This window comes from Scyliorhinus torazame, chromosome 15 (genome assembly GCF_047496885.1).
Source record: "Scyliorhinus torazame isolate Kashiwa2021f chromosome 15, sScyTor2.1, whole genome shotgun sequence".
Lineage (NCBI taxonomy): Eukaryota > Metazoa > Chordata > Chondrichthyes > Carcharhiniformes > Scyliorhinidae > Scyliorhinus > Scyliorhinus torazame.
Genome location: NC_092721.1, coordinates 147,908,133 through 147,921,281, shown reverse-complemented (window position 1 = coordinate 147,921,281; position 13,149 = coordinate 147,908,133). Strand labels below are relative to the sequence as shown.

The 13,149-nt window shown below is 44.9% G+C and overlaps 1 protein-coding gene across 4 annotated transcripts in view; it reads left to right on the top strand.

Annotated features, from left to right (window-relative positions):
• atp8a2 (ATPase phospholipid transporting 8A2) overlaps positions 1–13,149 on the top strand; it is an 890,601-nt gene that overhangs the window by 298,350 nt on the left and 579,102 nt on the right. For all 4 annotated transcript variants that reach the window (XM_072476889.1, XM_072476890.1, XM_072476891.1 and 1 more), the window contains one exon: positions 6,444–6,516. In XM_072476889.1, coding sequence (XP_072332990.1) covers positions 6,444–6,516 — 73 coding nt within the window. The remainder of the gene's footprint in view (positions 1–6,443; positions 6,517–13,149) is intronic.

Genomic DNA, 13,149 nt, shown 5'->3' with positions numbered 1-13,149 from the left:
GCCGCGATGCTGGCAAAACTACTGGGGGAGGGGGAGGACCCCTCCCGATATGAACTGAATCGGGCTCATCGGTCGTGGAGGCCTGCACCAAAGGTGAGTGAGCCGACAAGGGCAGTGACTCTGTTCTTCCGTAGGTACAGTGTGAAGGAGAAGGTCCTGAGCTGGGCCAAGCAGAAGGGGGTGGTGCAGTGGGCTGGAGCTGGTATACGTGTATACCAGGACTTTACGGTGGAGCTGGCGAGGAGGCGGGCTGCCTTCAACCGGGTGAAGAGCGCACTGTACATTGGCAAGGTGCAGTGCGGCATTGTATATCCAGCGAAGCTGAGGGTGACTTACAAGCTCAGGGACTTTTATTTTGGAACGGCGGAAGCAGTGGAGGAGTTTGCGAAGGCAGAAGGACTGTGGCAGAACTGACAAATAGAGGAATGATCATGTGTCGATGTAACCTCATGACTGTATTTCCTTCTTTTGTTTTGTATCACCGCGCGCTGGTGTAGAGGCTAAAGGAGCCAATGTTGCATATATTTGGACAAGGGAAGGGACGGGACTTTCACTCGAAAGGAGGGCTCTTTGGGGTGTAGGTGGATAAGTGGGTTTTGTGTGCTAAAAGGGGATCTTTGGGCTTTCCTAGGGCCGGGCAAGGGGGAAAGGGACCCGGGCGGGGACCTCCACGCTGGCCGGTTTAAGCCGGCCAGTGAATGGGAGTGAGGTGGGGGAGGGGCTGCGGCCATCGGAGCCTGACAGAACAGGGTCCGAGTGGTCTAGCCGGGGTGGAAAGTTGGGGGGAGGGCACCGAGGTTGGGGGACGGAACCGAGGTTGGGAGGAGGAGTTTTACAAGAGGCATTGGGCGGGAGGAGCTGGAGACTTTGGGGGGGGGGGGTACAACTTTGGGGTATCATGTACGGAACTCTCTTAGAGGCTGGAATGCGTTGGTTGGGGGGCTGGAGACCTGCGGGGGGGGGGGCAGGGGGGAGCTGTGTAAGATTAAGGGTGACTACGGGTAATCCCCGATTCCTTTTTGTCATTTGTTTAGGTAAACATGCGGGTTGAGGTTTGGGGGTTGGTGGGTAGGTGGGATCGTTGTTATTATGGGGACTGACATATCTTGCTGATTATTGTTTATTGTTGATGGATGTAAATGTGGGAGAAAATGTGAAAAAGGAGGAGAATTTTTTAAAAAATGTTTTAAATAAAAAAAACCATTCAGTAATGTGCTAAGGATACAGGCTTTGTAGATGAGCATCGTGTCCTACGGATTGGTTTGTTGTCCCATGCCTATTTTGGTCAGCCAGAGCTGGTGGCTGCCATTTTCAATGTATGTGCTCAGCTCTTTGTCAAGAGGCATATTTTTGTCATGGTAGATCCAAGGTTGTATAATAGACAATGTGCACCCACTTCCCTCACCCCTGACAATGTGCATTCACCTCCCTCAGCCCTGACAATGTGCACCCACCCCCTTCACCCCTGACAATGTGCACCCACCCCCTTCACCCCTGACAATGTGCACCCACCTCCCTCAACCCTGACGACGTGCACCCGCTGCCCTCACCTCTGGCAACATGCACCCACCTCCCTCACCCCAACAATGTGCATCCACTTCCCTCACCCCTGATGACGTTCACCCACCGTCCTCATCTCTGACAATGTGCCCCGCCCTCTCTCACCCCAAAAATGTTAATCCATCTATCTCAGCACTGACCATGTGCACCCACCTCCCTCACCCCTGACAATGTGCACTCACCCCTGACAATGTGCACCCACCTCCCTCACCCTTGACAATGTGCACTCACCCCTGACAATGTGCACCCACTTCCCTCATCCCTGACAATGTTCTCCTGCTCTCCTCACTCTAACAATGTTTACCTTTCCTCCCTCACTGGATGGAACTGTTTAGTTCCCTTCACTCCCCAGAAATTCCAGAAGGTGGGTTAGGGGAGGGGCTGGAGGAGAAAGTGAGCACTGTTTGAGTGCAGTGTGGGTAAGCAACGTCCGAGGAGGAGTGAGATGAGGAGTGGTGATGAGGTGGGGTGTGGTGAACCTTGTCGGGTTGAGGGTTGAACAGTGCTGTGGATTTTTGAATGCTTTGATACTCCAGCTGATTTACTTAGAGTTTTGCTGGTTGTTATTCCTGCTATGAAAAGCTTTCATGCCCAAACAAGGGTAAAGATCTGGGCCTATATTTTCACAATTTCTTTTTCCTTTATTTATTCATGAGATGTGGGCATTGTTGGCTGGGTCAGCATTTACTGCCCATCCCTAGGGGAATGTAAGAGTCAACCACATTGCTGTGGGTCTGGAGACACATGTCGGCCAGACCAGGTAAGGATGGCAGATTTCCTTCCCTGAAGGACATTAGTGAACCAGATGGGTTTTTATGACAATCGATAATGGTTTCATGGTTATCATTAGACCTTTAATTCCAGATTTTTATTGAATTCAAATTACACCACCTGCCATGGTGGGATTCAAACCCGGGTCCCCAGAGCATGTCCCTGGGACTCTGGATTACGAGTCCAGCGACAATACCACTACACCACTGCCTCCCCCATGAGCACATAACTTTTAAAAATATATTATTTACAATTTTGTCTGTTTTCTGTTTCTTCCACTTACAACTTATTTCCCACAACCAAAAATCTCTGCAATTCCATGCCTTTCTCATATTTTCGTTTTTCCAACAGTCTGTAGCCCATTTAAACCCAAGCCTGATGTTCCATTATCAGAATGTCCTTACTTATCTCTGATAATGTCGCGCGGAAAATTACACAACTATTCGACTATTGTGTACTTCACCGGCGGTATACAGCTCGCACACCAGACAGCTTTACATTACGATGCTTTACATTACGATACAGAAAATTAGCACATACTAATCACTTGTTACTAGTTGTCTGTGTCCAAGTATGACTTTCGATTAGGTTTACATCATGCATAGTATATGAGAATACTTAACCAATCGCATCAAAGTTCTGCATGCTTAATTAAACTATTCAATCAATACAAAGGCACATGTGTTGTCTTGCAATTATTGATATTGGTTGTCCGGTTACTGGTATTGGCCATCAATCAACCCTCCCTGCTGTTATCAGGAGACATCCTGGGCCTGTGCAAATGGTATACTGTCCTACATTGTTGTACAAGCCGTGAGAGTTAACACCTGGCTATTTCCTGCCCGGGAACTAGCCCCATAGCAGATTGTGTCCTTGGGGTGTGTCATGTGCGAGTACCTTTAAGAAATGGGTGTTTATCGAATAGCTGTAATGGAAGTACATTTAAGAAATGGGTGTTTATCAAATAGCTGTAGTGGGTGTACCTTTAAGAAATGGGTGTTTATCAAATAGCTGCATGATGTCAGAGTGTGGGTGTAGCTGGGCTGTCTGTCTGTTTTACTTTCGCTTTGAGCTTGCAGCTACAGGGTTTGTTTAGTTTCGTTTTGCAGATTGGGAGCTGCATCCAGAAAAAACAGATGTAATCCTAATTTCTTTCTGCATGAAAGGAATGTCTTCAAATCACTTGCTAATGTAAAAGTGATAGCTGCTCTCAGTAGAGAAATTAAACCTGATGTCTGTGTTGAAGAGGGTATTTGTCTTATGGATGTTGCAAGGAAAGATTAAGGGTTACTTATAGAGTACTGTATTCTTTGTGGGGATTATTGGTGTTGAGATGTTTACTGTGGGTTGGTGTTAACTGGATTCATAAATAAACATAGTTTTTGTTTTAAAGGTACTTTAGATCTCTTTTGCAGCACACCTTGTGCTCCCCATAACCACAATCTATTAAACGTTGTGGGTCAGGTGAACCACATAATACACTGGGGTTCTCTAAACCCTGGCCGATAACAGGTGTCTTCTTAGAATTGGCAACTTCAGTTAAACAGCTTGGGGGTGTATTACAGATTGATACAGAAGTGTTTAATCCCTTCAGCACTTATTGGATGACTAAAGTTTTTTAAAACTAATTTCCAATTAATTCCGATACTATTTTTTCCCTCATCAAGTTCATTACTACACATGTATGGTGCTTCTGAACTTTAACTGAAGCACCTTGATGGGATAGAGTAGGAGGAGCTATGTTCTAACAACAACTTATATTTATATAGCACCTTTAACATAATGAAATGGTCAAAGGTGCTTTGCAGGAGCATTATAAAACAAAGTATGACACTGAGCCACATATGGAGATATTAGATCTGTTGACCAAAAGCTTGGCCAAAGAGGTAGGTTTTAAGAAATGTCTTCAGGGAAGAAAGCGAGGTCGAGATGACCTGTGCAAGAAGGACGGGTTGCATCTAAACTCAAGGGACATCAATATCCTGGCTGAGAGGTTTGCCAGTGTCATTCGGGAGGATTTAAACTATTACGGCAGGGGAGTGGGAACCAGAGTGTTAGCTTAGAAGGTGTCATAACTGAAGGGCAAATAGAGAACAAAACATCACCCTCAGGCAGAGCAAAAAAGGTGACCAGTGTGAGAAGGGAGATGGTCAATGCACGACTGAGGGTAATGCACCTTAATGCGCGCAGTATACGGAACAAGATAAATGAGCTTGTTGCGCACATTGAAATTGGCAGGTACGATGTTGTGGGCATCACAGAGGCGTGGCTGCAAGGGGATCAGGGCTGGGATCTAAATATCCAAGGATATGTGTCCTATCGAAAGGACAGGCAGATGGGCATAGGGGGCGGGTTGCATTGTTAGTAAGGAATGAAGTTAAATTGATAGCAAGGAGTGATATAGAATAAGAAGGCATAGAATATCTGTGGGTAGAGTTGAGTAATCGCAAAGGTAAAAAGACCCCAATGGGAGTTATGTACAGGCGCCCTAGCAGTAGTCAGGATGTGGGGCAGAAAATAAATCAGGAGATCGAGAAAGCATGTAAAAAAGGTAATATCACAATAGCCATGGGTGTCTTCAATATGCACATGGACTGGGAAAATCAGGCTGGCAGTGGATCCCAGGAAAAGGAATTTGTGGAATGTTTAAGAGATTTTGTTTGGAGCAGCTTGTAGTAGAGCCCACTAGGGAATAGGCAATTCTGGATTTGGTGATGTGTAATGAGGCAGACTTGATTAGGGATCTTAAGGTGAAGGAATCCTTAGGGAGCAGTGACCACAATATGATAGAATTTATCCTGCAATTTGAGAGGGAGAAGCTGGAGTCAGATGTAACAGTATTACCATTAAATATGGGTAACTACAAAGACATGAGGGAGGAGCTGGCCAGAGTTGAATAAAAAAGGAGCCTAGCATAAAGGGACTTGGGAGTCCTTGTTCACAATTCTCATAAGGTTAACGTGCAGGTTCAGTTGGCAGTTAGGAAGGCAAATGCAATGTTAGCATTCATGTGAAGAGGGCTAGAATACAAGACCAGGGATGTACTTCTGAGGCTGTATAAGGCTCTGGTCAGACTCCATTTTGACTATTGTGAGCAGTTTTGCACCCCATATCTGAGGAAAGAATGTGCTGGGCTTGGAAAGGGTCCAGAGGAGGTTCACAAGAATGATCCCTGGAATGAAGAGCTTGTCATATGAGGAACGGTTGAGGACTCTGGGTCTGTACTCGTTGAAGTTTAGAAAGATTTGCGGGATCATACAGGATATTGCGAGGCCTGGATAGAGTGGATGTGGAGAGGATGTTTCCACTTGTCGGAAAAACTAGAACCAAAGGACACAATCTCAGACTAAAGGGACGATCCTTTAAAAAAGAGATGAGTAGGAATTTCTTCAGCCAGAGGGTGATGAATCTGTGGAACACTTTGCCGCAGAAGGCTGTGGAGGCCAAATCACTGAGTGTCTTTAAGACAGAGATAGATAGGTTCTTGATTAATAAGGGGATCAGGGTTATGGGGAGAAGGCAGGAGAATGGGATGAGAAAATATCAGCCATGATTGAATGGCGGTGCAGGCACAATGGGCCGAGTGGCCTAATTCTGCTCCTATGTATTATGGTCTTATTGAGAGGTGTAGGGAGGGAATTCCAAAGCTTGGTGGAGAGCGGTTGCTGCTATCTCAAGCCCAATGGTTTTGATCTAAATTTAAGATTATTTCTCAGAAAAAGCAGTGGAATTCTGGAACTCTGCATCTCAAAAGGCAATGGATGTGGGGTTAATTTAAACTTTCCAGACAAGGGGTATAGAACAAAGGTGGGTAAATGGCATTGATATACTGATCAGCCATGATGTAATTATATGATGGAAAATACATGAAAGAGCTGATTAGCCTGCTGCTGTTCCTAGTCCCTTATGGATGTTCTAATGATTCAAACAGTCACGTCCAAGCCTTTCTCATTCTTAGCAAATCATTTGGTTTATCTTCACCTTACTCACTTTTATAACGACCTTAAATTATATTGGAACAAGAGGAAATGGAAGGAACTGTGAAATATTTCTCTGGTGAGAAAAATATTATGTGCTGAATTAATTTTATTTTTCCATTTTTCATTTCTCAGGCATTTGGTTTCCTCCAAGGATTCTTTTGAATTTGATGATCCAACATTGTTAGACAACATTCTCAGTGAGCACGTAAGTCTTTATTGAACCAAGTGATACTACTCCTGTTGTAAGTTATAATTATAGTATGATTAAGACTTGAGTTTGCATAATTTCTTAACCTAATTCCAAGAAATTTACCAAAGTGTTTCACACAAAATAAATAGAAACATACACAGAAAATAGAAGCAGGAGGAGGTCATACGGCCCTTCGAGCCTGCCTTGCCATTCATTATGATCATGGCTAATCATCAAGTTCAAAACCCTGACCCTGCCACCCCCACCCCCCAATACCTTGAACCCTTTAGCCCCAAGAGCTAATTCTTGAAATTATATGACATTTTCGCCTTGTGTTTTCCACAGATTCACCACTCTCTGAGTAAAGAAAGGTTTACTTACCCCTTATCCTCAAACTGTGGCTCTAGTTCTGGACTCCCCACCATCGGGAACATTCTGAACCTACCCTGTTGGAATTTTATAAGTTTCTATGAGATCCCATCTCACTCTTCGAAACACCAATGAATATAATTCTAACCTACTTAGTCTCTCCTCATATGGTTGTCCCGCCATCCCAGGAATCAGCCTGGTAAACCTTCGCTGAACTCTCTCCATAGCAAGAACATCCTTCCTCAGATAAGGACACCAAAACTGCACACAATACTCCAGGTGTGACCTCACCAATGCCCTATTCAATTGCAGTAAAACATCCTTATTCCTCTACTCATATCCTCTCGCTATGAAGGCCAACATATCATTTGCCTTCTTTACTGCCTGCTGTACCAGGCCGTTTATTTTCGGTGACTGATGCACAAGGCCCCAAGGTCTCACTGAGTATCCACCTCGCTCAATTTACACCCAACAAATAAAAATCTGCCTCCCTATTTTTGCTACCAAAATGGATAACCTCACATTCATCGACATTATACTGCATCTGCCATTCATATGCACACTCACTCAGCCTGTCCAAATCCCGCTGAAGCATCTCTGCATCCTCCTCACAGTCCACCCTCCCACCCAACTTTGTATCATCTGTAAATTTGGAGATAATACATTAAGTTCCCCAGTCCAAATCATTAGTACATAATGAGAACAGTTGGGGTACTAGGTACCCACTTGTCACTGCCTGCCAATCGGAAAAAGACTCATTAATTCCAACTTTTTGCTTCCAATCTGCTAACCAGTTTTCTGTCCAACTCAAGACATTACCCATGCGCTTTCACTTTACATAGTAATTTGCTATGTGAGAGCTTGTCGAAAGCCTTCTGAAAGTCTAAACAAACCACATCCACCTAGTCTCCCAAGTAAACGCTACCAGTTACATCTTTAAATAATTCCAGTAGATTTGTCGAGCATGATTTCCCTTTCATAAATCCATGCTGATTTTGTCTGATTTTACCACTACTTTCCAAATGCTGTGCCATGAAATCCTTGATAATGGACTCGAGCAACTTCCCTACTCCTGACGTTAGGCTCACTGGTCTATAGTTCCCTGTTTTCGCTCTTTTTTTAAGAAAATATTTTATTGAAGCATTTGTAATTTTTACAGTTTAACACACAACATTTCTTAAAAGAAAAACCCGCGTGTGCCGACACACGCAAAAAACCTAAAAAACAATGTCCCCTACTGCCTACGCCCTATTCCCTAATGACCAGTATACTGAGTTCCCTGTCCTTATCTAACACTGCCATGCCTCCTATTTTCTTCCCCCCCCCCCCTTACTGCTGACGTTCAATTTTCTTTGAAGTCGATGAATGGCTGCCATCTCTGGGCGAATCTCCTGAGTTGATCCTCTCAAGGCGAACTTGATGTTTTCCAGGCTGAGAACCCTGCCGTATCGCTGACCCACACACCAGACTTCAGGGGCTCCGAGTACCTCCACCCCAGCAAAATCCTTCTCCGGGCTACCAGGGAGGAGAAGGCCAGGACATCCCCCCCCTGACCCCTGGATCATCCGATACCCCAATAATTGCCAGTCCTGGACTCGGGGTTACCCTACCTTCCAGGACTTCTGACATAACGTCTGCAAATCCCTGCCAGAATCCCCTCAACTTCGGACATGTCCAGAACATGTGCACATGGTTAGCCGGGCTACCTCCACACCGCCCACATCTATCCTCCACCTCCTCAAAGAACCTGTTCATCCGTGCTACCATCATGTCGGCCCTGTGAACCACTTTGAACTGGATCAGGCTACGTCTGGCACAGGACGAGGATGAATTGACTCTCTTCAAGGCTTTTTCCCACTTTTCCATTTCCAGCTCTCTTCCCAGCTCTTCTTCCCACTTCCGCTTCACCCCCCGATTGGTGCCCCCTCCCACTCCATCAACTCCTTGTATGTCTCCAAAAGCCTCCCCTCTCCAACCGCAGTTTTTGACATCACCTTACCTGTTGTCCCCTCAGAGGGAGGCGAGGGAAGCTTGAAACCTACCTCCGGCCAAAGTCCCGGACCTAAAGATATCGAAACCCATTCCCGCCCGGTTAGTGCCTTCAAGGTCGGAAAGCCCTCCTGGATAAATAAATGCCCAAATCTCTCGATCCATGCCTGCTGCCACCTCCTGAAGCCCCCATCCAGCCTCCCCGGGGCAAACCGGTGATTGTTACAAATCGGAGACCACACTGATGCCTCCTCCAATCCCATGTGTTGCCTCCATTGCCCCCACCTCCTTAGGGTTGCCACCACCACAGGGCTTGTAGAGTACCCAGCCGGCGGGAACGGCAGGGGCACCGTTAGTAAAGCCTCCAAACTCGTACCCTTGCAGGATGCCGCTTCCACTCGCTGCCAGGCCGACCCTTCCCCCACTACCCACTTCCTGACCATCGATATGTTGGCCGCCCAGTAATAATTAATAAAGCTTGGGAGGGCCAGGCCCCCCTCTCCACGACCCCGCTCCAGGAGTGCCCTCTTTTCTCTCGAGGGTTTTCCCTGCCCACACAACCTGTAATCGCCACGTTTATTTTTCGAAAAAAAGCCTTTGGGACAAAAATCGGAAGGCATTGAAAAAAGAAAAGCAGTCTTGGGAGGACTGTCTTCTTCACCGTCTGGACCCTTCCCGCTAGTGTCAGCGGGAGCATGTCCCATCTGTGGAAATCCCTTTTCATTTGGTCGACCGCTTTGCCCAGATTTAACTTGTGGAGCTTCCCCCACTTTTTAGCCACTTGAATCCCTAAATATCTAAAACTCCCCACCACCACTTTAAAAGGTAACTCCCTCAGTCTCCTTTCCTGCCCCTGCGCCTGGATCACAAACATCTCGCTCTTTCCCATATTCAGCTTGTAGCTTGGAAATCCCCCAAATTCTCCAGTACCTCCATGATTTTGGTCATCCCCCCCCACCGAAAGCAGCAAGTCATCCGCATCGAGAGAAACCCTGTGCTCCAACCCCACCCCCCGCGGTCACTATTCCCCGCCACGCACTCAATGCCCTAGGGGCCATTGCTAAAGGCTCTATGGCCAGGGCAATCAGTAATGGGGAGAGCGGGCATTCCTGCCTTGTCCCTCTCCCGAGATTAAAATATTCCGACCGGGTTCGGTTGGTTCTCACATTTCCCACCGGGGCCTGATATAACAGCCGGACCCAGTCCACAAATCCCTGTCCGAACCCAAACTTGCCTAAAATATCCCATAAGTATGTCCACTCCACCCGGTCGAAAGCCTTCTCTGCGTCCATGGCTACTACCATCTCAGCCTCACGCCCCTCAGCTGACATCATTATAACATTAAGAAGCCATCTAATATTGGATGTCAGGTGCCTGCCCTTCATAAATCCCGTCTGATCCTCACCTATTACCTCCGGGACACAGTCCTCTATTCTGGTGGCCAAGATCTTTGCCAGTAACATCTACATTTAAAAGGGAAATTGGTCTGTACGATCCACAGCTCTCCGGGTCCTTGTCTTGCTTCAGGATGAGAGAGATTGATGCCTGTGATAGCTGTGGGGGAAGCACTCCCAACTCCTTGGATTAATTGAAAGCCTTGACTAACAGCGGTCCCACTTTGACTAACAGCGGTCCCACCTTGACTAACAGCGGTCCCACCTTGACTAACAGCGGTCCCACCTTGACTAACAGCGGTCCCACCTCGACTAACTACCTCCCTTTTTGAATAGCGGGGTTGTATTAGCTATGCTCCAATCTGTAGGAACCATTCCAGAATCCAAAACATTTTGGAAAATGGCTGCCAATGGATCTACTATTTCTAGGGCTACTTCCTTAAATACTCTGGAATGAAGATTATCAGGCCCAGGAGATTTATCTGATTTCAATCCCAGTACTTTCCCCAACACCATTTCCCTACTAGTAGTAATTTCCTTCAGCTCCTCACTAAAACTTGTGTTTCTCTGAACTTCCAGTACATTATTCATGGCTTCCTTTGTGAAGCCAGAAACAATGTACAAATTTAGTTCCTCAGCTATTTCTTTGTTCCGTTATGAACTCCACAATTTTTGACTGTAAGGGGCCTACATTTGTTTTTATCAATCTTTTTCTCTTTACATACCTATAGAAACTTTTACAGTCAGTTTTTATGTTCCCCACTATCTTACTTTCATATTGTATTTCCCCCATCTTAATCAATCCCTTGGTCCGCCTTTGCTAAAATTTAAACTGTTCCCAATCCTCGGGCCTATTGCTTTTTCTTGCTAATTTTTAATACCTCTTTGAATCTAATGCTATCTCTAATTTCCATTGTAAGTCATGGTTTGGTCACGGTTCCCTTTCTTTCTACTCTTGAGCCCAATAGGAATAAACAACTTTTGGAGTTTACTTATTCGTTCTTTGAATGTCCGCCCTCTCAGTAATGTTTCCCAGGCCATCATAGCCAACTCTTGCCTCATACCATCATAGTTACCTTTATTGAGATTCAGGACCTTAATCTCAGAATCAACTACCTCATTTTCCACCATGATACAGAATTCTATCATATTATGATCACTCATCCCCAAAGGTGATCTCACAACTAGATTGGTAACTAATCCTTTCTCATTGCACAACACCCAATCCAAGATGGCCTGTTTCCTTGCTTGTTTCTCAATGTATTGGTCCAGAAAACCATCCCGTATACGCTCTAGAAATTTCTCCTCTGTTGTACTGTGACCGATTTGACTCATCTAATCTGTATGCAGATTGTCACCCATAATCACAGATGTTCCTTTATCACTTGCATCTCTGATTTCCTGTCTAATGGTATTCCCAGCATTACCACTGCAGTTTGGTGGTCTGTATACCTGCCCCCATGAAGGTTTTTTGCACCATGGTGTTTCTTAACTCGACCCATACAAATTCCACATAGTCCTTGCTAATATCTTTCCTCAATATTGTATCAATATTTTCCTTAATCAAAAATGCAACTCCACCATCTTTTCCTTTCTGTTTGTCCTTCCCAAAAACTGAATAGTTTCATAATTCATACAAAATGAATTATTTAGAACTGTAGTAATTGTTGGTGTGTTGGTAAAGACATAGTTTGTTATCCTAACAGCACAGATGGAACAGACAAGCCTTTGAGCACAGCAGGGTAGCCTATCTCTTAGAATATCTGTTGTTTGAATTCCTCTATTGACATGTGGAGCATTCTGGGGACCAAAAGAAAATGTTGCTCTTGGGAATAAAATATTTCATCCTTTCAAATTGATGTTTCCATAACTTTCACTGTTCTTCCAATTTTTATAACTCATTTTAATAGTGCTCGCTTTTCAGAACTTGCGTGATTCCTTTTTGCTCTCAGGCCCCAAACTTGGTTGCTCTTAAATTAACCACTAGGTGGTGTACAACAATGACAAGTATCACAGGGAAATGCCTGGGATTGCTCGCTCAACACATGGGGTGCTGCAGGCGTAAACTATTCTTCGTGGCACAACATGTTCATCTTTGGCTTTGTGCTCCACCACCATACTCCCCCATAAGTTAAAATGTTTTCATTGTACCAGAACGTTATTGACTACTTGGTTGTCTGACTTAAAGGAAACCTTCAAAGTGCAGAATTTGTAGTTGCATCCATTGAAGTCGCTATGAGTGTGTTGCAGTGGGTTAATGCATCTGACACTCAGTGAAATCCTGCTCATAGTTACTGTAAAGTTTAGACTGTTTTAAATGCATATCTTCTTCAGCACCACTGTAAGTGAGGAATGCCTGATTACATCTGGACCAGTCAGTTATTCAGGAATCATTATTTATATTCTCTTTCACACCACTTTTGTGCTTCATTTTGGTCTGACGTACTGCTGTAATGGTTGTGCCTCAACAAAACATTGAACAAAATAAATTTCTTGTGTGAGCCCTGCCGGCTATCCAGTGGCTACCGCGGAATGTATTCTGCTTGGATGCCATTTATTGCCCCTTGCCTTCCAAGTGGAATGGTCGCTTGAATGGGTGCTTGTGAAGATTAGCTGCACCCATATTCATACCCCAAACTGTGTTACTGTATGTAAGAGAAAAACGGAGTGAGATTGAAGATGTTTCATGTTTGTTTTAAAAGTTAGTTTAATTCATGATATTCACATCAAACTTGTCTCATATCTGTATTGTCTTAGGGATGGTAGAATGTCACAAACAAATATGTCAGTGTTATAAATAACATTGCCTGTAAATAATATCACACCACTCTCATGAGAAAAATCGACAACAATCTCAAGTTGAATGAGATACAAACAAGCCATTAAATCAGGTTTC